The sequence below is a fragment of the Momordica charantia genome, assembly GCF_013281855.1.
Source record: "Momordica charantia cultivar OHB3-1 chromosome 1 unlocalized genomic scaffold, Mcharantia_2.0 BLBB01000001.1, whole genome shotgun sequence".
Lineage (NCBI taxonomy): Eukaryota > Viridiplantae > Streptophyta > Magnoliopsida > Cucurbitales > Cucurbitaceae > Momordica > Momordica charantia.
The window spans coordinates 20,019,164-20,039,943 of record NW_028275157.1 but is presented as its reverse complement, the minus strand read 5'-3'; the positions used below and the strand labels follow the sequence as shown (position 1 = coordinate 20,039,943).

Sequence of the window (20,780 nt, the reverse complement as noted above, 5' to 3'; positions counted from 1 at the left end):
TAGATTTTACTTCATTGTAATTTATCAAATATTAATTTATTTTGCATTTAACAACAACACTTGCGTAAATTTTATTGTTGCATTAACTATTGTTTTTTGTCGGACATAATATAATATGTATGCCAAATTTTGATCTCTACCACATATTGATTAATCAACCAAATGCCATGGAGATGGTATGGAACTACGATCTTAAGAATGAGGAGATGAAGTACCTTTAACACGTGACAATATCAAAATGTCATGGAGATTGGTTGTTTAACGATGAAGGGGTTCCTAATTATTAAATATTTGAATGAATCTTGAATATTTATTATTATTATTTTTAAATTGTCAGATATTTAATACAAAATTCCTTTTAAAAAAATAACAATTACTTATAATATAATTATAAGTGGAGCTACCCTAAGATGAACCCATCAGATTTTGATATCTCCAAGCATGTTTAAAGTCGACCCAATTAAATCAAACTTTCCACAATAAAAATTAATACCAATTATGAAACCCTTAATCCACTTTTTACATGGAAAAATGAATTAAAGAAAGAGCGACTTTTAATGAATGAACTGAAAAGGAAAAGAAAGAAACTCCCTCACAGTATTAAACACTATATTGGAAAAAACTTGAGCACTTATTTAGATCCTATAATTAAAAGATAGGCACCGGATTACACACAAGTATAAAAGTGTAGTAAGTGCTTATAATAATAATAAGCTAAATTTCCAAACACATGAAACCAGAAAAAAAAAAAATACAAAATAGTTACGGAGCAACATAGACTCCCTGCGAGGAGGGCTCTCTCATCGATTTGCATGAGTTTGATGGCGAGAATTCTCCTTCTCCTTCACTTCGCTCCCTTGGCTTTTATCATATTCTTCACATTCAAGAATAAAAAAACATATCACACATCATTTAATCGTACCAATCACATTTGCCAAATCCCACAAGAAACAACATTTCTTCATGGCTTTGAACGAGAGAAAGAGAGATGCATGTAATTACCAGGGTGATTCTCGTGGATAACGCCATTTTTTCCCTCGGTGTCATCGTCGTCGGACCGATTGCCTCCATAAATGCCTCCAAATCCTTCTTCATCCGACCTCGTCGCATACCCTTCCCCGAAGGAATGAGACATTATGTCTCTGTTTTTTATTTCAAAGATTAATCGGGGATTCAGAACATTAATAAAATAAAGTTAAAATATACTAATATATTCCCCTAGTTTTAGTTTTGGTTCATTGACCATTTCAATTCCTTAATTTTATTTTTTATCACAATTTCAACCCCAACACTAAAATGAATATATTTACAAAATGTAAAGATTACTTTATAATAAAGAATTTCCGGTTACGCAACATTTTTCAGAGAGAAATTAAAATAATTATGTTTAGAAGAAAATAGACCAAAATTTAAAGTACATAGACAAACCCAACATTTTCAAAGACGGAAACCAAAATACACCAAGGCTTAAGGTACATGTAACAAAATATTATTTTAACTATGAAATAATCATTTTAATTGTGATACTTAAAAATCCTAAATATTTTTCTTTAAAAAAATATTCACCTGGCTCAAAAGCTACTAAATTTTTTAGCTAATAATTAAACACGTCAGATCAAAAAATCAGTAAGTATTTTGCCTTCGAACCCATGCAATTCTCATGGATATATATAAAAAGCAGAAAAAATATCTAACCCAGTCTTTTTGACGGTGTTCTTGGAGTCGTCCATGTTATCCGAACTCTGATCAGCTGGTGCGGTGGCCAACCCAATCACCTGACGGGACCGGAGCTCAGGCGAACTTCTACGGCGGAGCTGCGGCGGTAGAGGTGTCGTTAGAACACTCGGCGGTGGACTTCGGCCTAATCTGATTGCATGGAACATATTTGCCTATCAAGTTAATGGGGGAGAGTCGTTTTATGTGAGCTTTAAAGTCTGACATACAAGATTGAATTTTGTAGGCGTGACACGTGGAGTTATTACGACACGTGTGAGAGGTTGGGAGATTTAAATCTTACGTGGCGGTTGACACCCTAAAACTTTTTTACACTGTTTGGTTTAAACATGACACGTGGTCAGAGTGTCGATATCTTCATGAATTATTAATGATAAATACCTTTGCCAAAAAAATAAATAAATAAATAGATGATAAATAGTTTATGATAATAAATAAATTACAAGATTGACCCATCAAAATTTCATAGTTTTTTATCTCGTTAATTCCTAAACTTTGGAACACTGCCTATGTCTTTAAACTTTTGATTTGACTAGTAAAACTCAAAAATTTTACTTTTATTTGTATATAATAATAATATAATAATAATAAACAAAACAACATATTGATAAGTTTAAAAACTTATTAAATATAAAGTTGAAAATTCAAATATTTATTAGACGGACATTTCTCTACATCTAAGTGATTTGAAATACAATATTAAAAGTTCGGAATTAGGTATTTTCAAAACTAAAAATTGTATCAGGTAAGAGTTTTAAAACTTGAGAAACTCAAATTTGTTTAGTTTGGTGACATATATATTTTTTAAGTGTAATATCTAGGATGTGATCGACCTCACAATTTCTTGATTGGATATATATGTCAATTGTTATTGAACCATGCTTGTTTTGATTTATAATTTGATATTTTATTTTTATGCGTAATGTTATTTGTACATGTAACGTAATTCTTCGACAAAATTGTCTTTTAACTAGAAGACTAAAAGCTCACTATTATTTACTTTTTACTATTTGAACATATATTTCATGAAATGATATATTCATGCATGTTTATTGCTTCGAGCAACAAGATCAAGTTGGTAACCACGATTTTAGATACCTCTTTCTATTCATTTCTATCAACCTAAATCTTTTAGTCAATTTTTTTTTTCTTTCACATACATTATTTGAATTCTAAACTGGAGTAACATCTGATTCACCACGTTCTACTATAACATACCCAATCATACTCAATCAAAGGCAGTTTAAAAATATATTTAAAGTTGATTTTAATTTGAATATTTTAAAAATAATTAGATCAAAATTTGCTTATAGTGCATCACAAAGAATTTTCCTCTTTATTCCTTTCGCAAAAGAGAAAAAAAAAGGTTTTACTTTATTTAAATCGTTTAGATTTAAAATCTCAAATCCGTCCATTAAACCTAAAGTTTTAAATGTCGATGTCGATGAAAATGTCGAATTCTCTATTTCATAAAAATATAGATAAAATGGCGATGTCAATAGATATTTTTTAAAAATTAGAGAAATTATAAAAATATAAAAAAATATTTAAATTAACAAAAAAATACTTTTTATATTTCTAAATAAGTTGCAATTGATTAATATTAATATTATGTATATATTAGTGACATTTTAATGATATTTTCATATTTTGTTGATTTTTTTATATTAAGGTAGAAATGTCGATTTACCACTCACGTCAATGTCGAATCCATGAGTACGTAAACCTCTCGACGAATCAACAGATATTTAATACCATAATTAAACCTCAACTTTTCCATATTCAAATCCATTAGCTTTCAACCCTATTCAATTAATTTCAAATTTAATGCCTACCTTAGAAATCAAACTTTCAAATCAATTTCTATTGGAAGTTCGAATTTCCATTATTTGTTGAAATGGAGAGAACATAAAAAATGGAGTTAGGGCAGCGTTGGATCGACAGCCAGTGGTAGCCCTGGGCCGTCCCCCATGGTCCTATAGTATACTCTACTCTACTTTCCTTTATTACGTGGCACTGCCTTGCAAAACCTGCCCTTCCCCTTCTCCCGCCTCTCTCCTTCAAATTCTCCCATTCCCTCTTTTACCCCTCTTTCCTTTTCCCATCTTTTTTTAAAGAAAAAAAAAAGTTCCTTTATTTGTTTCCACTCCAATGACTTATGATTACACCAAGTCTTTTGCTATCCGTTAATTTAGTGTTCGTTGGACCACAATTTTAACAATATTTACTTATTTAGTTTCATAAAGTCAATTTTAACCATAAAAACCTTTTATTTTCTCGAATAAAAATCGAACTCACAGCGTTCTAATTGACGATATATGTCAATTACTGAATATGAGCGAGTATTACATAAAACTTAGCTATTCAATCATTCAAAGAATATAGTATGATGTATAAGATTATTTCAATATAGTTTGATGTATAAGATTATTTCCAAACCACCAAGGACAACATATTCGAATACATGTCTATAAAATCTTTCTTGGCTATCTTATCTTTTTTAATTACATATATTCCCTGTCTGAAAAAGGACGTCTCCCCCCAGCAAAAATAATTAAAAAAAAGGACCCATCTAGGAAACACATAATTTAAAACAGCTTCAGGCAGTTACTACTGGACAGTCGGTGCAAATCAGGACATGAACTGATGCCATTGCCCACCGAAACAAACAGATCAGAATAAGGTTCCACTCCACAGGCCCATGCCACACCCCCCAAGCAAGAAAGCAAACAAGATTTTACATTTTAACAATTTTTTATTCAATTCAACAACACTAACACAACCCCATTAGAATTTACACCTCAATTCATGAAATTCCCACATTTTTTTTCAGCTCTGGGTCAAAAAGATTTAGAACTGCGCGTTCTGACGTTGAAATTGACAAAAAAGATGGAGCAGCACCACCAAATTAGATTGTCAATGGCGTATATGATTCTTAATGTCGTCTTTTTACAGCACAGAAGGGGGCAAAAAATATATATAGGATAATTTTAATTATGTAATGAACAAATACCTGAGTTTTTATGAAGCTTGTGCTGTCAACGCCATGAAGAAACTGTGATAATTGGTACTTCGCTCCACGCCAACGAGAGAAACCCAGGTGAGGATTCGATCAAAGAATACAAGGAGCTGTAATCGTAGTTCCATAGAAGGATTCGGGCTTGACTTCTGGCGTAATGGCTGAGATTTACCGGCTCGAAACCGCAATTTTCCATTAGGATTTTCCACTGTTCTTTGTCTTCCATTCGTTCTGTTTTGGTTCTTGGTGACTCCGGTCCGACCACGCCGGCGATCTGCCGCCCGAGCACCACTTTTTCTAGTTGCAGCCTCTCGTTTGAGTCGCGGGCCAATTTTGGTTCCAGTGATTCGAACACGGCCGAGTAGTACCGGAGCGCGTTCTTGAACCGATTGAAGAAGCCGACCCGGTTCAGGCTCGCTTCGTATTCGCCGAGGGTGACGATTCTAGGGTTCAGGGATTTCGCGAGTTGCAGAACATTCAGTACGGCGCGCGGTGTCTCGTCCAGGAGGTTGTACAATTGAAGCATGAAATTCACGGCGAGGATTTCGTCGTCGTCGATTCGGAAGGACGATTCACTTAGCTCTTCGATTGGAGTGAGAATTGGTTCGAATTCGAAGTTCAGTTCCAGAAGCTTTGCGAACTCGGCGAGTCGATTGCCAGTGGCGAACAGCGACGTCGCCGGACACTTCCCAAGCATCGGAGCCGGAATGCCGGAGATCCGAATTCCGGCTGGTTTCCCGGTGGACCGAGTTGCAAGAGCTTGCAGAAGAGCAGCCCATTGAACTCCCTGAGCGATCCCGAAGTCGATTATGTGAATCCTGCTCGCGTTCTCTGTAATTTCGAGTATGGCTTGGTTCGCTGTCAAATGGGCGAATTTAGAGTAAGGGCAAGCATCGTTGAGAGCTTTGTAAGAGATTGTGAAATCATCGGAACTGTTTTCGGACGAGGCCAATCGTTTCTCCGATTGCAGAGATAACCTCCGGCCTAGGGCTTCGAGAAAGTAGAAGGCCACCCTCTCCGTCGGATCTCCATGCTCCGACGACGATTCCTTAAGTTGAATCAGCTTTTGCACAGCTCGATCTGGTTCGGATTCAGAAATTCTAGCACATTCCAGTAGGGCTTTAAGAAGCGGCGGCGTTGATTCAGTCTCTGCAGAGCTCGACGAACCGCCGTTATCGTCAGTCTTGTGGATCGCATGGGGAGGGGTGGGAAGTTGAGCGTCCTTGACCACCACCGGTGGAGTTGACGGCGGCAGCCCCGTCCAGGAGACCACCGGCGGTTGAACGGCGGTTTGATTTTTAGGAGGGTCAGGGAAAATTACTCTGTTAAAATCAGACGGCGAAGAACATGGGATACTGAGCCGACTCGGGCAGGGGACAAAGGGATCGGCACCGTAGAAAGCAAAATCCGTACCAGACTGCCACGCGTCGCAACCAGAAGGAAGATTAGAGCTATCCGTTGAATCTCCACCAGCCATTAGACTGTCCATCCATTCGTCAGAGTCGAACTCGGTAGCAGCGCCGCCGCCGTCAAAATCGGAGAATCTGAAGGCAGAAGAATGGTGCTCCAAGTTGGGAAACGAAAAGCTGGTCTCTCCACCGTCCACCACTCTAGACACCTGAAACGGGTCGGAAAAGCCCGCCCCGGCCAGCCCAAACCCCAAATCTGGAGCAGCGCAGGACAGAGCGTGGTTGGCACTTCCCCATGGGCTGAGAGCGAAAGTGCAGGGGCCAGTGAGCTGCTGCTGCGGCGTCTGCTGAGGATGCTGCTGCTGCTGCTCCTGTTGCTGCTTCTGCTTCATGACTTGCTGGGCAATCGCCATTAGATTGCCGCTGTCGGCGCACATATTCGCCATTCTCCGGCCAGGAAAAGGGCTGGAGTCACGCCATCCAAAACATGCAAAACAACAGCTAAAGCGTTAAAAAAAGGAATTCGGCAACTGAAAACTAGCAAATTAACGGAAGGGAGTGAAGGATTGATCAAGGGAAACATACAGAAAGAAGCGGCCCGGATCACGGCGGAGAGGGAGAAGAGAAGTGAGGAGTAGAAGTAGCAGAGAGAAAGGAGTGGAAGAGAGAATAGAGAGCGATTAAAAGTTGGGGGGCAAGGGAGGTAGAGACGAGGGTGGGCCCAGTTTTGCATTCGAAGAAAAAATTGAATATTTAAGTCTTACGAGAGAAAATAAAGAGGGGGAAGGGAAAATGGAAATAGTCAGAACTGAGAAGAGTTGAATATAGGGGGACGTGGCAGGTGGGGCCGAGAGGGGGGATCTGAGGAGGGCGGATGATCAGAGGCCACGTGGAGGAGGAGCTCGGGTCGCTCCCGCTCAATGCGGGGATACTGACAATAAAGGGGTGGGGACCAGGGACCAAGTTCAGAGCGACACGTCAATTTAAGAGAGCCTCGAAGGCGCCGTCTGATGACGTAAGCAAGGAGATCTTGTCCGTCCAAATTTGAGTGGGTGGGGGCATGGGCAATGGGCATGCAGCGGGAGTCACTGAAACTCGGCGATTCACGTGAACACGTTCTCTACATCACCCTCTCGCCGCTCCACTTGGGTAGTGGGTTGGCTTTGCCGTAGCCCGTACGCGTCTCCACTATTCAAATCTTCCGAAACTCCACTCTTTCGACTTCCTTTTTTTTTTCCCTTTTAATACTTGATAATGTCGAATTTTGATTGAGTTGACGATGACTTGGATACTCTCACTATAGAGGTTACCTCTCCACACTAGTGTGTGCTCATCCTAATACTCCTAATGTTGAAATTAATGTTTGGGTCGGAGTAAAATAGGTAGGAGAGCAAGCGAATTGTGCGCTAGAAGTCACAGCACCCTATAGAATAGTTTTCATTATCCTTTTATGGGTGGAAGCTACCTGATGGCGTATTTTTTCGTATTTAGGTCGTTCCATCGACTAAAGAGTCCTCAAATCTCGTTCGATGGCATGGGATTATCCTCTATCTTTGACACGGGTTTCTTATGCCCATTGGCCAGATGTGCACACTTCTTGCCCACTTGTGATCGGGCAAGGCTCACGGCTCTCCTAGGGTGACCACGTGGAATATGGGATTTTACCCCTAACAATATTTATTTAGATTTTTAAAGTTGTATTCAATAGATTCTACTTTTAAAAAGCGTTGAATAAGTTTTTAATTTTAAATTTTTGAAGTATTTAATATTTCATAAAATTTATTGACTCAAAATTAAATTTTATGTTTAATAGTATCTAGAGATGAATTTAGACATAACTGAAACTTTATACATTTATTAGATACCCTTTGTAGAATGAAGAGAAGAGAGGGTAGTTAGAGTATGTGGTAAGAAATTTAGAATAAATAAAGGACTACCCTAACAACTAAATTTGATTAACCCAATAGTTCATTAAAGCTATAATGCATAACTGATCTTTTACATTTTTTTAGTATATATGTCTTTTTTTTTTCATTTTTGGGGGGCACCTTTTTGGTTGGGTGGGGGTAATTTAGGGGTAAAAGGTAGGATAAAAAAGAAAAGACGATGAAAAGGTGAAAAAAATGAGAAGGAAAAAGAGGGCAAAGTGAATGCTTTAGTTAAAACCAGAAGATGTTCTTTTTGAACCGGCTGATGACCTCACCTTCCTGACTGACTTTGGAAGAATGACCAAAAACCCACAACGGACAACTTATCCCTTTCACAACTTCTCTCATGCCTTATCTACCCTTGTAGAATTTACCATTCCATATGTCTCTTTTTACCCACCTCAACCATATCTTCTCTCTACAGAATAAAAATGAAAATGAAATGGTTACCGTTGATGCATAGATTTGATCTCGCCAAATATGCATCAATCCTCTAAATACAAAAAAGGATCGATGGATCAACGTGACCTACAAAACAGATTGAAGCTAGGACCGCTGTGGCTTTACCACACGGACTCCGATGCTTAAGTTAGTATCAAAAGTCGAGTGTAGAGAATAGGAAGTTGAGGCGTACCTTTTGGGGTTTGGTTCATCTCTTACTTATAGTCGTCCAATCCCAATCCTCTCCAGATTTGCCCTAGCCGAATCTTAAATCTCCAGGCCCGTTACTTCGTTGTAAGTTTGAGGTTAGATTGAGAATCAATGCGAGTTAATACGGGTGTAACTGCGCAACGGTCGGATGGACTGTAAAAGTTCTCAGCCGGGGCCGGCTCGGGTCGCCGGGTGCCGGCCCCCTTTCCTGGCTCGTACTTTCTTCTCGGGTTCCTTTTGGCCTCCCGTCGCTTGGTCTCTTCTCTTTTTATCTTCCCATAACAGTTATAATGGATAGGGCACGAGCATTAAAGGAGAGGTCAATAGGGCACGAAGCTCAACATGGTATTATCAAACATTAGCTAACCAATTCAACGAGTGACAACATGTCAAACTTGAAGTGATCAATATGCATGTCACTGAAGGGCGAATAACACCACGTATTGTAGTACTACACTAGTCTCATCATGGTACACACCTTGAAACCCTAGACAAAATAGGTTAAAAAACATGTATCTACAAGATCTCAAACTCGTGATGGACGACTTGACATGACTAGTATCGAGCGAATCTCTAGTCAAGCCAAGAGATAACATGACCAACATATTCATACTTTGCATGATAGTACATTAGTGCGATTGTAGTTACCATCATTACATTGCATTTCTATAAATAACACACAAAGTAGAATCACTACTCAAGATATGTTATCTACCGAGCAATTAAAACTTTTACACACAACTCAAATAAAATTTGAAACATCTTATTAATGCTAGTATATATTCTCTCACAAACCTTGACCGTGTCCATATGGTCTGTCGCTATAAGATTACTATATAATCTATTTGGTGCTAATATCAAATAAACGTTAGCCAAACCAATGTCAATACCTCAACCAAAATTTTGAAAAAGAAAAATTAATAGGAATATAATAGTATCCATTTATGAGTGGTGTCAATGTCAAAAATTAGTCAGCAGACTTAATTAGGGCTTTTGAGTCAACTCGCCACGTCTTCGTCAACCCACCCATGTTTCGCTCCTCCTCTTTCTTTTTCTTTTTCTTTTTTTTTTTCTTTTTTCCACTTTACTAATTTGTTACCATTTTCAAACATCCCAATTTCATATATAATATCCCTTTTCGTTGATTTGGTACTTTTTTTTTTTTTGACAAGGTGACAGAGGTAGAGCATTAAAAAATATGTCAGTCACACCCATTAGGTAATTAAAATAGATACCTCACTGACACAGAATGGCTGTAATCAAAATACGTTTATAATATAAAGATTTTAGAGAAATAAAAACTATATATTTGTGCATATATATATATATATATACAGAGGGAGAGAGAGAGAGAGAGAGAGAGAGAGAGAGTTTTGAATTTTGTATATTAAAGTGCGGTTGCAGTTGGACAGGTGAAGAAAGAAATGCATGAGTTTGGAAATTTCCATTAAATTATATAAATCGGGATCGGGCGGTTGACAGAAAATTATCAATCAAATCCCACCGTTGAAGGATTCAGACGATGATTAGACGAAACGCCAATATAATCAAAGCAATCAATTCAATTTCAGCCCCCACTCATGCACTTCTTCTTCTAACCCATCATTTCACATTTTCCCCTTTTGCCATTTTATTTATTTACTCTCTAAATATAACATATATATACTTTTTAGTACTGCAGTTAGGATTTAAACCACGATTTCAATCCTTTAATCTATGCTCAAATTATATAATATATAATAATGTTACCATTTATAAATGTGAATATAGGGTTCTAAATTGTTTACCTAAGAATAGAGATTTGTAGCAGGACCAATTGTGTTATATTTCTAGATTTTTCCTTTTCAAATTTTTAATTAATACCCTCTATTAGCATTTCAAAAGATTGGCAATTAAGTTACTTTTTTTATTATTATTTTATTGAGGTGATCTAAGTTATTTTTCTCATTTCCTAGAGATTGAAATTTCAATCCATTGTACCCACATTTATTGTACGAGATTGTTGTTCTTGTGGGTACTTTTTATTTGTTCGACATTTTTTAATTCGATTTTAAAAAATTCATACAAAATTACGACGAACTCATAACAATGATGATAGATGGCATGACATGGAGTTTATGTTTTTCAATGCTTGATGTAGTGAGGTTAATTTTGCTCAGAAATGTGTTATACTAATCCATACTTTTGTGTAACCTATATTTTCGATTTGCGAGTTCACAAATTGTACAAATTAGTATAAACAGTATGCCTTATGAGCTCGAGTTTGTGCAATATGTATTAACATATTCTATAAAATTAGCAAATTTTAAATTACAAAAGACAAAATTAAAAATAAGTGGAAATAAAAAAAAAACTCTTTATAAAGGGAAAAAAGAAAAAAGGTAAAATATAAGTACCTATGCATAGCTTCCACCAATGTCACGTAGATGGACTTTAGGAGGGAGACTGAAATCGACGTGTCAGTGGGAAACATTGTAACGTTTTTGACAAAAATCAAATCGTTAATCATTACTTGGACACTATTTTTTATTAATAAATAATAATAACAACATAATTATAAATTATAATCATATCTTTGATAATTATCTACTTAAATACCATATAATAAACAGATTTCGATGCCTTGGTTCAAGTAACATATAGTTTTACACCGACAATCAAAGAAAAATTTATTTAAAATCATGTAACCTGCCAATAATTTAATAGCGCAATTGAGATTTATCGCTAGTATCATGTTTCTATAATTTATTCTACTTTATTGAGTTAGGAATACCTGAATATAAAGACACTTGTTTTCGACAAAAAACTCGTGAGTTCGAATTTTGACTCTTACATATCATATTAAAAAAAGAGTACTTGTAACAGATATGTCATATAATGCAACATTTTATTTTAACGTTATTGAATTGAAAAATCAGAATAATTTAAAATATGAATTTAGATCGTATTTTAAGATTGTTATCACTATTTTTGTTTTCTAATGAGAGATAACTTGTTGAGTTAAATATTGGTTACCGTTCAATTACAGTAAAAATTTTCACCTTTAACATTTGGGTGGAAAAGAATGACACTATAAGACGCGGTCTTTTCTTCTTTTTGCTTTCTTGTAATAAGGAAAAAAAGAAAAGAAAGGAAAAGGAAAAGACGGAATTGGGGCAGGGCATGTAAGTTACGTAGTGTGCGGATTGCGTGTCGGAAGATGGCGATGTTTGTGGTTGTGTCGAGGTGAAAAGGACAGGACTGTAATTGGGTCACGCTCAAGCCTTTTTTTTTTTTTTTTTTTTTCTCAATTTTTAAATTTCTTCTTTCAGATGGATTTGTCCGGACGTGTTTGGAATTTGATGGTGCAGAAGTAAGTTCCAACGTAGACCGCCTGTTTTTTTGCGATAAATTATTGATTAAAATTAAATTACGAATTTTGCGTCGAGCTTATTTTCAATTTAATTTATAGGATTTTTATAACCTTAATTTTGTCCTACATTTGGTTTTACTTTGGTCACAATGATTTTATTTGTTCTTTTTAAAGTCCAGCAAGAGCTTTTTTTTTTTTTTTTTTTTTTTTTTTTTTAATTGAATTGTTGCTATGGCTTACACCAAAAATTTCTTAACAGCCACTCATTCAGGATCCGTTACTCATCGAGGGAGGAAATCCGACTACTTGTCGTGAAGTTCGAATTGGAGAGGAGGTATCCCCATTCAACCATAGGTCTACTATGCCACATCTACTGATGATAAGAACATGAGGATTTGAATCTTCAAACTTTTAGAAGATAAGTAATTATATCTTAATTATTTATCCCCACGTCAGTTTGATTTCAATAATTATTAAATCTAAAATTTGATCAACCTCTCTACCACTACCATGCATGCTACACAATTTATAATGACAAATCAATTTGCTGTCATTTTTTTTTATGTGTAGACAACTAGAAATAGGATAAATTAGGATGGTAAAATTTAATCTTAAGAAAATAAAAATTAAATTTAAGTTTTTAAAAGTATAACTATACATCAGCAGAAATTAAAATTAACCTGAAAACATCGAAAGTTTGAATTTCCATCCTATATCTCATTTAACACGGAAAAAAAAGGCAAATCAAAATTACAAAATTTGATAATTTAGGTGGTCTTGAAATAGTGGTGCGATCATATTCAATATTTATTTCATTTTGGGGCCCAGCTTTCCAATCAAACCTTCTAAAGCTCTTTCCTATTTCTAGACACATGTTCATAACAAAATTTTCAAAACCCAAACCTCAGTTCTATTAAGTCTTTTATTTTTAAATATTAAAACTTAATAGATGAAGAATGAGTTTTCTTTCCTGCTTATTTAAAGAAAAATGATGAATGAATGTTTTTTTTTGTAAGAAAGCTACTTGATTTCTACTTCTTCTCACATTGCATTATGATAACACATGACATGTCGATAAGAACTCTTTCGGTAAGAGATTTGAAACACGTTAATCTCGACAATGAGAGGACAACTCCGATTTTGTCTCGACACTCTTTCGATCCTCTAGAAATGGCTTTATCCAGTACATTTAATTTCAACATAAAGCACAAAGTGTTAATAATTAGCAAAGGAGGGTTTATAACAAGGAGCTAAGAAAATATAAGTTTGTTTGGTAAGATATTGGAAAATTAGAGTCAAATTAATTGATACAAATGTGTGTGAGAGTGATGACAATTGGGTACCCAACATAAAATGAAGCACACATAGTTATCTGGTTAGAAATGTTCATTGTATCTTTGCCTCAATTATTGGATGCTTCCAAACATTAGAAACATCCCACCCCCAAGTTCTTCAAATGTTTTTTTTTATATATAATTTAATTTCTCTGAATCTCGTTGAGTTGAAAGACATTTAAATTTGGAATGAGCTCTTGAAAGAAAGTACATATGTTGTAGATAGGAAGAAATGGGTTAGAAAAATATTTTAATAATCTATGTGCGCCCTTATATGTCCCGAATGTTTAGTTGTATTCACAATAATAACTGTTTTGAGAGAATATATTATCATTATAGTTAATTAGTACAACATATGGGAGTGGGAGATCGAATTTATAATTTTTTTATTAGAGATATATGTCAATTATCATTGAACTGATAAATTGTAACCTTTGATATATTGTAGTTTCCTATTTTTTATTGCTCGGATTTAAACATATTCGACTTGTTTTGATGGGGTATTTGCTGCCAATCCAGTGGGCCAATAGAAACTGAAGCCCAAAATCTACATTCGGCCCATTAAAGTATGGAAGAAGGGAACACAACTCCATGTGGGAGGGGCAACGGGCAACAAACACTCGCCCAACGACAAAATCCCACCATTTCTTTCTCCATTTAAGAGGTCGTTACGGAGCTTACAATTTCTTATTAAAACGAAATAATTTCAACAATCCGTTGTCGTCCAGCGGTTAGGATATCTAGCTTTTACCCAGGAGACCCGGGTTCGATTCCCCGACAATGGAACATTTCTCAATATCCCCATTACATTTTTGTTAAATGTTGCTTAAATTACAAGTTTAGTTCATAGACCCATTTAATAACATTTTTATTTCTTGTTTTCGCTTCATCTTTTTTAATAAATTAAAAAATTATATGAACAATAATTTTATTTATGTTAAAACAAGTTATAAACGAGAACAGAAAACAAATTATTATTTTCAAAATTTTTATACAATATTAAAAATGTTTCTACAAAATGGAAAACACGAAACATAAATAGTTGTAAAATTCTTAGATTTCTAAATAGAATTGAAAAATGAGAAACAATAAACAAAAACTTATCAAACAAGCCCTTGTACTCGGTTTCTAGTTTTTTCCAAAGATAAAAAATAAAAAAAATATTTTATCATCAATTCTCAATGTAAACATTCTCCTCCAGAACCCCTCATCTTTCGTTTTTCTTTCTTTTCCATTACAATGTGGGAAACACGGTCAAACAAAACCTCTATCATGAGTTGGGAAAAGAGGGCAAAGTTACTAAGAATATTAAGAAAAAATAAGACTAGAAACTAAAGATTGGCAGAGCAAAAGTTGGCATCATGCCAACGGAGAGCTTTAGAACAGCCATTGATCCAAATGGGTGGAAACCATTAGAACTCCTAAAATTCATCATGTAAAACGCTCGTCGATTGCAATTTATACCACAATTTTTAGCAAATGTAAATACTTCTCACTGGAGAAAATTTTTGGCATTGTAGCCCTTGCTACAAACTGCTATAGCGTCAAAAAAGTCCAAAAGGTCAACCACTGACATTGACTTGGACACTTGGCAAAAGGAAAAAGACATTGGTTTTGACAAATCTAAGTTTGATTGAACTTTGAGCAGTTTCCATAGCAAACGTACACCACTCCACAGCATTTGACGACCTTGATGCCAACAAAATGATGTTCAATAAAATCAAGCATTCAAAATGACTTATAACACTCTAGGAGCTTAAAAATCATGGTCATACAAACTAAATACACAGTATGTCTAGAAGTTTTAGCACATAAATAAACAGCGCAAAAATCTGCAACAGTTAGCATCAAGCTATATGAAACGATGTTTGAGCAACTTCGATGTCGATTAACAACAGAAAGAAGACAATTCCAGCACTGGTCGCAGCTGCTACATGACAATTTTAACGCAATTTGATATGATCTTAACCTGGAAAAGAACATTCAGGAATATGGGCGAATATTTGCTTATACATTGGAAATAAAACAGTGGTTAGTCAGTAGATACTTACCAGCAAAACACACTGCAGCATGAGAAACTAATACTCTCTCGAATGGGATCTTTCACTGCGCCTATATTCATGATTCATATCACGAGACCTCTCTTTATCATGTGATTCAGAAGTGCCACGCTCATAATGATAATCATCCTCCATTCTATCATACTGATCATAACGGTCTTGGTCATGATGGCCTTCTGGGTTATCGTCATATTGCCCTCGGCCTCTATTATGTTCAAAGTGATCATAGTATTGGGGATCATGGTCAGGATCTGGGTGTCTGTGCCCATGCTCAGACTGGTCATACCACCCACGACCATCCTCAGTTTCAGTACGATCAATCTCTCTGTCCCGATCACCATGTCTATCCTTTTCATATTTTGATTCAACTCGGTCATAATCAGATTCCCTATCATGAGAGCGACCACGATCAGGTTCTGGATATCCATCTTCGTGATTCCGATCCCTCTCCCTATCTCTGTCCCGATGACGATCCCGATCCCGATCTCGATCACGCTCATAATCACGACCACGATCCCTTCCTCGATCACGATCACGAGTTTTATCACGGTCATAGCCACGGTCTCTCTCTCTTTCCCTTTCTCTATCCCTGTCCCTATCCCTAGTCCTATCACGATCTCTGTGATGCCTGTCTTCTCTGAGGTCACGATCCTTAGATCTCTCATGAGAACGTTCACGTGACTTCTCTCTCTCTCTTTCTCTGTCTCTTCCCTTCTCATGAGACTTTTCCCTATCTCTGAAAACGTTAAATAGAAGCCTGATTACGTAGCATCTTAAAAATAACAATATTGCCAATAAGAAAAGTGAAATCCGGAGTAAACTTCAATTGCTGCAATTATTAATCAAAAGAAGCATACTTAATGGCACACATATATTAACTAAAATGAAGAGAACAATATTATGAAACATCATACCTTTCTCCATGACGATCCTCGCGCCCCCTAGGCTCCTCTGATCGAGATGGTGCTCCAGACTGCTGTTGCTCCCTGAACAAAAAGCAGATGCCTTCAGCTTGTACAATATCCTAAACCCAGTATTGTCTTCAAAATCTTCAGCAATAAACAAAAAAAATAAATAAAACTGCTCGATGCACAAAACCACTAAACTGAGAATCATTGCTACGTATCCAGTATTGTTTCATTGTTCAATATTTATCAATACTTATCAATGGCTTGCACTTGAAAGAGAACTGATTATCATTGCTATGTATCTATTGTTGTTTCATTGTTCAATATTTATCAATACTTCTCAGTGGCTTGCACTTGAAAGAGCAAGAGCTGTTGACAACAGCTTAATTACCTTCCAGAGTGCCTCTGGTTATTTTCTTCACCTCCCACTCTGGTAGTTCCAAGACCACCACCCAGCCGGCGAGGACGCCAATTCGGTACTGTTCTACCTCGCTCGACATCCACAAGTACCCTTCTACCATCAATCTTTCTTCCATCAGCTTGCTTATATGCAGCTGTTAGAGTTCAAATGAAAGTGAGTAATTAGTATTCGAGTTAATCAAATAGAAAAAGGAAGAAAAAAACAAATTAATTAAAACAAACCTTTCATATCTCTTTTGTGCATGTACTCAATGAAAGCATATCCTTTAGGTTTACCCGTCACTTTGTCTGTAATCAATCGTACCTGAAAAACACAGAAAAATACACAAACAAGAAGTCATATTGCAGAAGAAAAGTTAAAATCTCTTTCTATTATACATTCTCCATAAGCTTTTATTAGTTTATAGCTGTAAGAAAGTTCATTATAAGCTAAATCCTATTGGCACGGCAGACAGGCACTATGCCTAATTAGCCGTGCTCACCTTTAAATCATAGAGCTTCCATCGCGGGATGCATCACCACCAGCTAGAGTCGGAAAAACTGAAGTATTTGTGGCCATTTTACCAGTTGTTGAACATACTAAACTCCCCTTACCAGGGAAATTATTTTTCAAATAATGAAAAAAGGTATATGTAATACGGGAGAAATACCAGGAAATCTTCTCAACGGCGATATTTTTTGATGCCTTTAAAGCCAAAAGTAAAACTTTTAGCAGCAGAAAATGCACGCATTACAAAATTCAAAGGAGAGAGAGATGCTAATACTCCCTATGTGTTTTACCCAAGGCAGAAAAATAAGGAATTTGACAATCTCCTTTGTTGCTTGAATATAAAGGCCAAAAAGCATAGCACATCACTCCACTGTCCAACCTAAAATTTTCAGCTTTGCCATGCATGGTGAAGAACCATCTTTTGGATCAGAACCAGAAATATCGATATCATGAATGATATTTGGCTGAATGTAGAATCACTGCCTCCTTACCAGGAATTCTTGATATATAGAATTTTACTAAGGAGTTTCCTATTAACGTCACGCCTCAAGAATTCTCTAGCCAAACTATATCTGGGCAAAGACACGGTCACTAAGAGGAAAATGAAACACACAAGAAAGTCATTACTGCCTATCAGCAGTGTTACCTGAGAGACTATTGGGAGCTTGAATTATCGATGATGAGTCCAGGGATGTTTGGCCTTAATCTTTCTTCAAACTTGATTCCACCGTATAGACTCAGTCAGGTAGAAATATGTTTTTACTCCCATTTCTCCCATAAAAATTTACTAGCTTTTACTACTTAAAATGGGGGAAAAGTTGGAAAAAACAAAAAGAACAAATAAGAGACCTGCATGTCGATACATACTTTGGATGGCCAGTGGAATTTTCCTGATGTGTTATTTAAAGAGAAAGCATGCCCGTATTGTCACTACAACAATGAAAAACATTACAAGAAAATCTAGAAAATCCATGCTTAGGTTTAGAATGTCATAGATCATAGAAAATATTTTTGAAGGAAAAAGGACCCAAAATCATTATCCAAAGACATGATAACTACCCAAAAAAAATATTTTTTAATAATAACAAAAAATTATTCAATCAACCACACAAATATTAACCTCTTACCGAGCCCCATGAGGATGCTCAAATACCTACCCGCTTGATTGGCCCATAAGACTCAAACTCTCTTTTGATTCTGCTCTCAGTTGTCTCATAATTCTGCAAATGGGTAACAATGATTTTTAAGTTAAACATTTAACTTAAATTCAAGAAGCACTATGTACAGTACATTTTAACACACCAGTCTAGCCACAAAGAGTGTTTTGTACGGATCTCCTGTAACATTTGGATCATCACGTTCAAGGTCTGCACAATGTACATGTGTAAGAAACGAGACAATGAAAGCATTTTAACTACAAAATCAGGGTAAATGCTGAAGAGATGATCACATTTTGGCAGCTCCTCAGCAGCTTTCTCTGCACCCTTTTCAATTCTTAGCAAGTGAATTCTAGCCCTCCTTTGTGCCTGGATCCATTGATTGTATTAAAAAAAAAAGCATCATGAAAAGTGGTGCTGTCAGATTATTCAGAATCTTCAGTAGTTACTTCTCCAATTCCCGTAGCTTTACACACATTTCACCATCATTTAGCAAACCCAGATCTTCAAATTAGTTAGGATCGCTTAACTAGGAACAATAAAAACTTTTACTACTAGTCAGTCTGCAGTATAGATTAACTACTGAGACATCACTATAAATAAGGAGAGGCACAGAAGTCGTTTCTTAAAAATCATTCCCCTTTTCTTATAACAAAAGTTCAGTTCAAACATATTGGTTTGATTTTTCTGTTTCTTTTAAAACAGTTGATGTATTGCTTCCTTCAAAAAGATGGACAAATGCATTGTTTAACAACGCCCTTAAAATTTACAAGCCACCTGATCAAAATTCTTAAATTAGTATTTTGAAACAAACTATTTTGCAATATGCACCAAGCTTCAAAACAGCCCCCGAGTTATAAGCATTAAGCAACACTAACGTGCCTTACAACACATACAACAAACATACATACTCTATACATATATTGGGAGACGTTACAGGTTGATTTAAATTCAATCTTAGAAGGAATTCTCTTAATGAACGAGGTTCAGACTATCATTAAGAGGTGAATTATCTTACAGGAGTTTCACCCTTTTGAACAGGGGGAGCATATTCCGGATCATCGGGTTCCGCAAAGTTACTAACAAACTGGGCCATCCCTTCAAAAGAAGATAAGATAGAATAATATTGCTATCCCACCGGAAAAGGAAAGGAAAAAAAAAAGTAGAAGAGAAACCAATAAATTACACGCAGGTTTTGGTAAGTACTCAAAACCTGTTAAGGGTGGACATTTTCTTTTCTCCGGGGGAGGTTTGTACTCCAGAGGCGGTCGAGGCTCAAACAGCTTCAGAAGATTGGCCGTAAGACCAGTAGGATGGCTCTGCCCAATCTGCACGAGTAGCAAAATTAAGAAACCAATCAACTGTTCTACAAACCCATCAGCTTCTTCAAAAACCATAATCTTCATGTGGATAAAAGTTAAATACAAATAGTCCCAACCCCCAAGGATAATAGACAAGTATCGCATCAAACCATTCTCCTTTTCCGAGACATTATTACCAATTATTGGGTCATTCGATGGATAGAACTTAATTTGTCATCGATAAACAAAAATAAAAAATAATAATAATAAACGGATACTTTCACAGCAACACCTATGCATAATTTAGTGACACAAAAAAAAAAAACCAACAACAACAAAACTGCATCTCTTTCTGATTAAAGATTGCGAAATAACTTCTAGAAACCCTAGCTAACTTCAAGCGAACAAAGCCGAAGGTAACTACATAAAAATTAACAATAATCGAAACCATAACACGTACCAGCTTGAGTTGGAGGACGTTGGCGCGATTCTGGGCCTTGGTGCGAGCCTGGACGGCGGCGTTTTGGTTCCGCATGAAGGCATCATTGTAATCTCCCATGGCAGCGCGCGATCGTCGCTCAGGTCAATACGAGGACAGACGATTGATAGCAGAGATCAAATGGAGTGGACGAAAAACATCAGTGAGTGATTCTTGGTCGGATCTAATTGGAACACAGCCGAGTCGGAACGGAAGGAACTGGAGGCGGCAGCGAGAAGGCGGAAAAGGTTTGACGTTTTATCGAGGCTATTTATACACCATTCTGCAATCCTCTCTCAAACTTTTTTTTTCCTTTTTTTTTTTAAGAAATATCTCTCTCCAACTTTTCAAAGGAAGCAATTACATCTCAGATTCATATGTCCGGTTCAAATTCTCACCTCTACTTAAATTTAAATCTTCCGCCTCTTTACTAAAATATATATCCATCTCATGTTAGATATAAATTTTTGAAAAATCTATTTTAATTTATGAAATTTTAAATTTATTATACATTAATTATTTGATATAAAAATTAATTA

The 20,780-nt window shown here is 36.1% G+C and overlaps 3 protein-coding genes across 3 annotated transcripts; all 3 read right to left on the bottom strand.

Annotated features, from left to right (window-relative positions):
* Positions 1 to 612: 612 nt before the first annotated feature.
* Positions 613 to 1,905, bottom strand: LOC111005770 (uncharacterized). Its single transcript, XM_022277398.2, has 3 exons — positions 1,696 to 1,905; positions 1,003 to 1,142; positions 613 to 874 (listed from the first exon to the last, which is right to left on the bottom strand). Exons 1-3 carry the CDS (start codon positions 1,881 to 1,883, stop codon positions 801 to 803), a joined length of 402 nt encoding a protein of 133 aa, XP_022133090.1. The 5' UTR covers positions 1,884 to 1,905; the 3' UTR covers positions 613 to 800.
* A 2,545-nt stretch (positions 1,906 to 4,450) lies between these two features.
* LOC111005361 (SCARECROW-LIKE protein 7) lies at positions 4,451 to 6,907 on the bottom strand. The gene is made up of 2 exons (XM_088126806.1): positions 6,748 to 6,907; positions 4,451 to 6,627 (listed from the first exon to the last, which is right to left on the bottom strand). Exon 2 carries the CDS (start codon positions 6,606 to 6,608, stop codon positions 4,773 to 4,775), a length of 1,836 nt encoding a protein of 611 aa, XP_087982932.1. The 5' UTR covers positions 6,609 to 6,627; positions 6,748 to 6,907; the 3' UTR covers positions 4,451 to 4,772.
* Positions 6,908 to 15,121: 8,214 nt separating this feature from the next.
* Positions 15,122 to 20,568, bottom strand: U1-70K (U1 small nuclear ribonucleoprotein-70K). The gene is made up of 11 exons (XM_022276769.2): positions 20,224 to 20,568; positions 19,676 to 19,790; positions 19,481 to 19,560; positions 18,756 to 18,831; positions 18,608 to 18,672; positions 18,463 to 18,525; positions 17,038 to 17,119; positions 16,787 to 16,949; positions 16,402 to 16,473; positions 15,479 to 16,223; positions 15,122 to 15,396 (listed from the first exon to the last, which is right to left on the bottom strand). The coding sequence occupies exons 1-10, from the start codon at positions 20,320 to 20,322 to the stop codon at positions 15,506 to 15,508; spliced, it is 1,533 nt and encodes a 510-aa protein (XP_022132461.1). The 5' UTR covers positions 20,323 to 20,568; the 3' UTR covers positions 15,122 to 15,396; positions 15,479 to 15,505.
* Between the last annotated feature and the right edge of the window lie 212 nt (positions 20,569 to 20,780).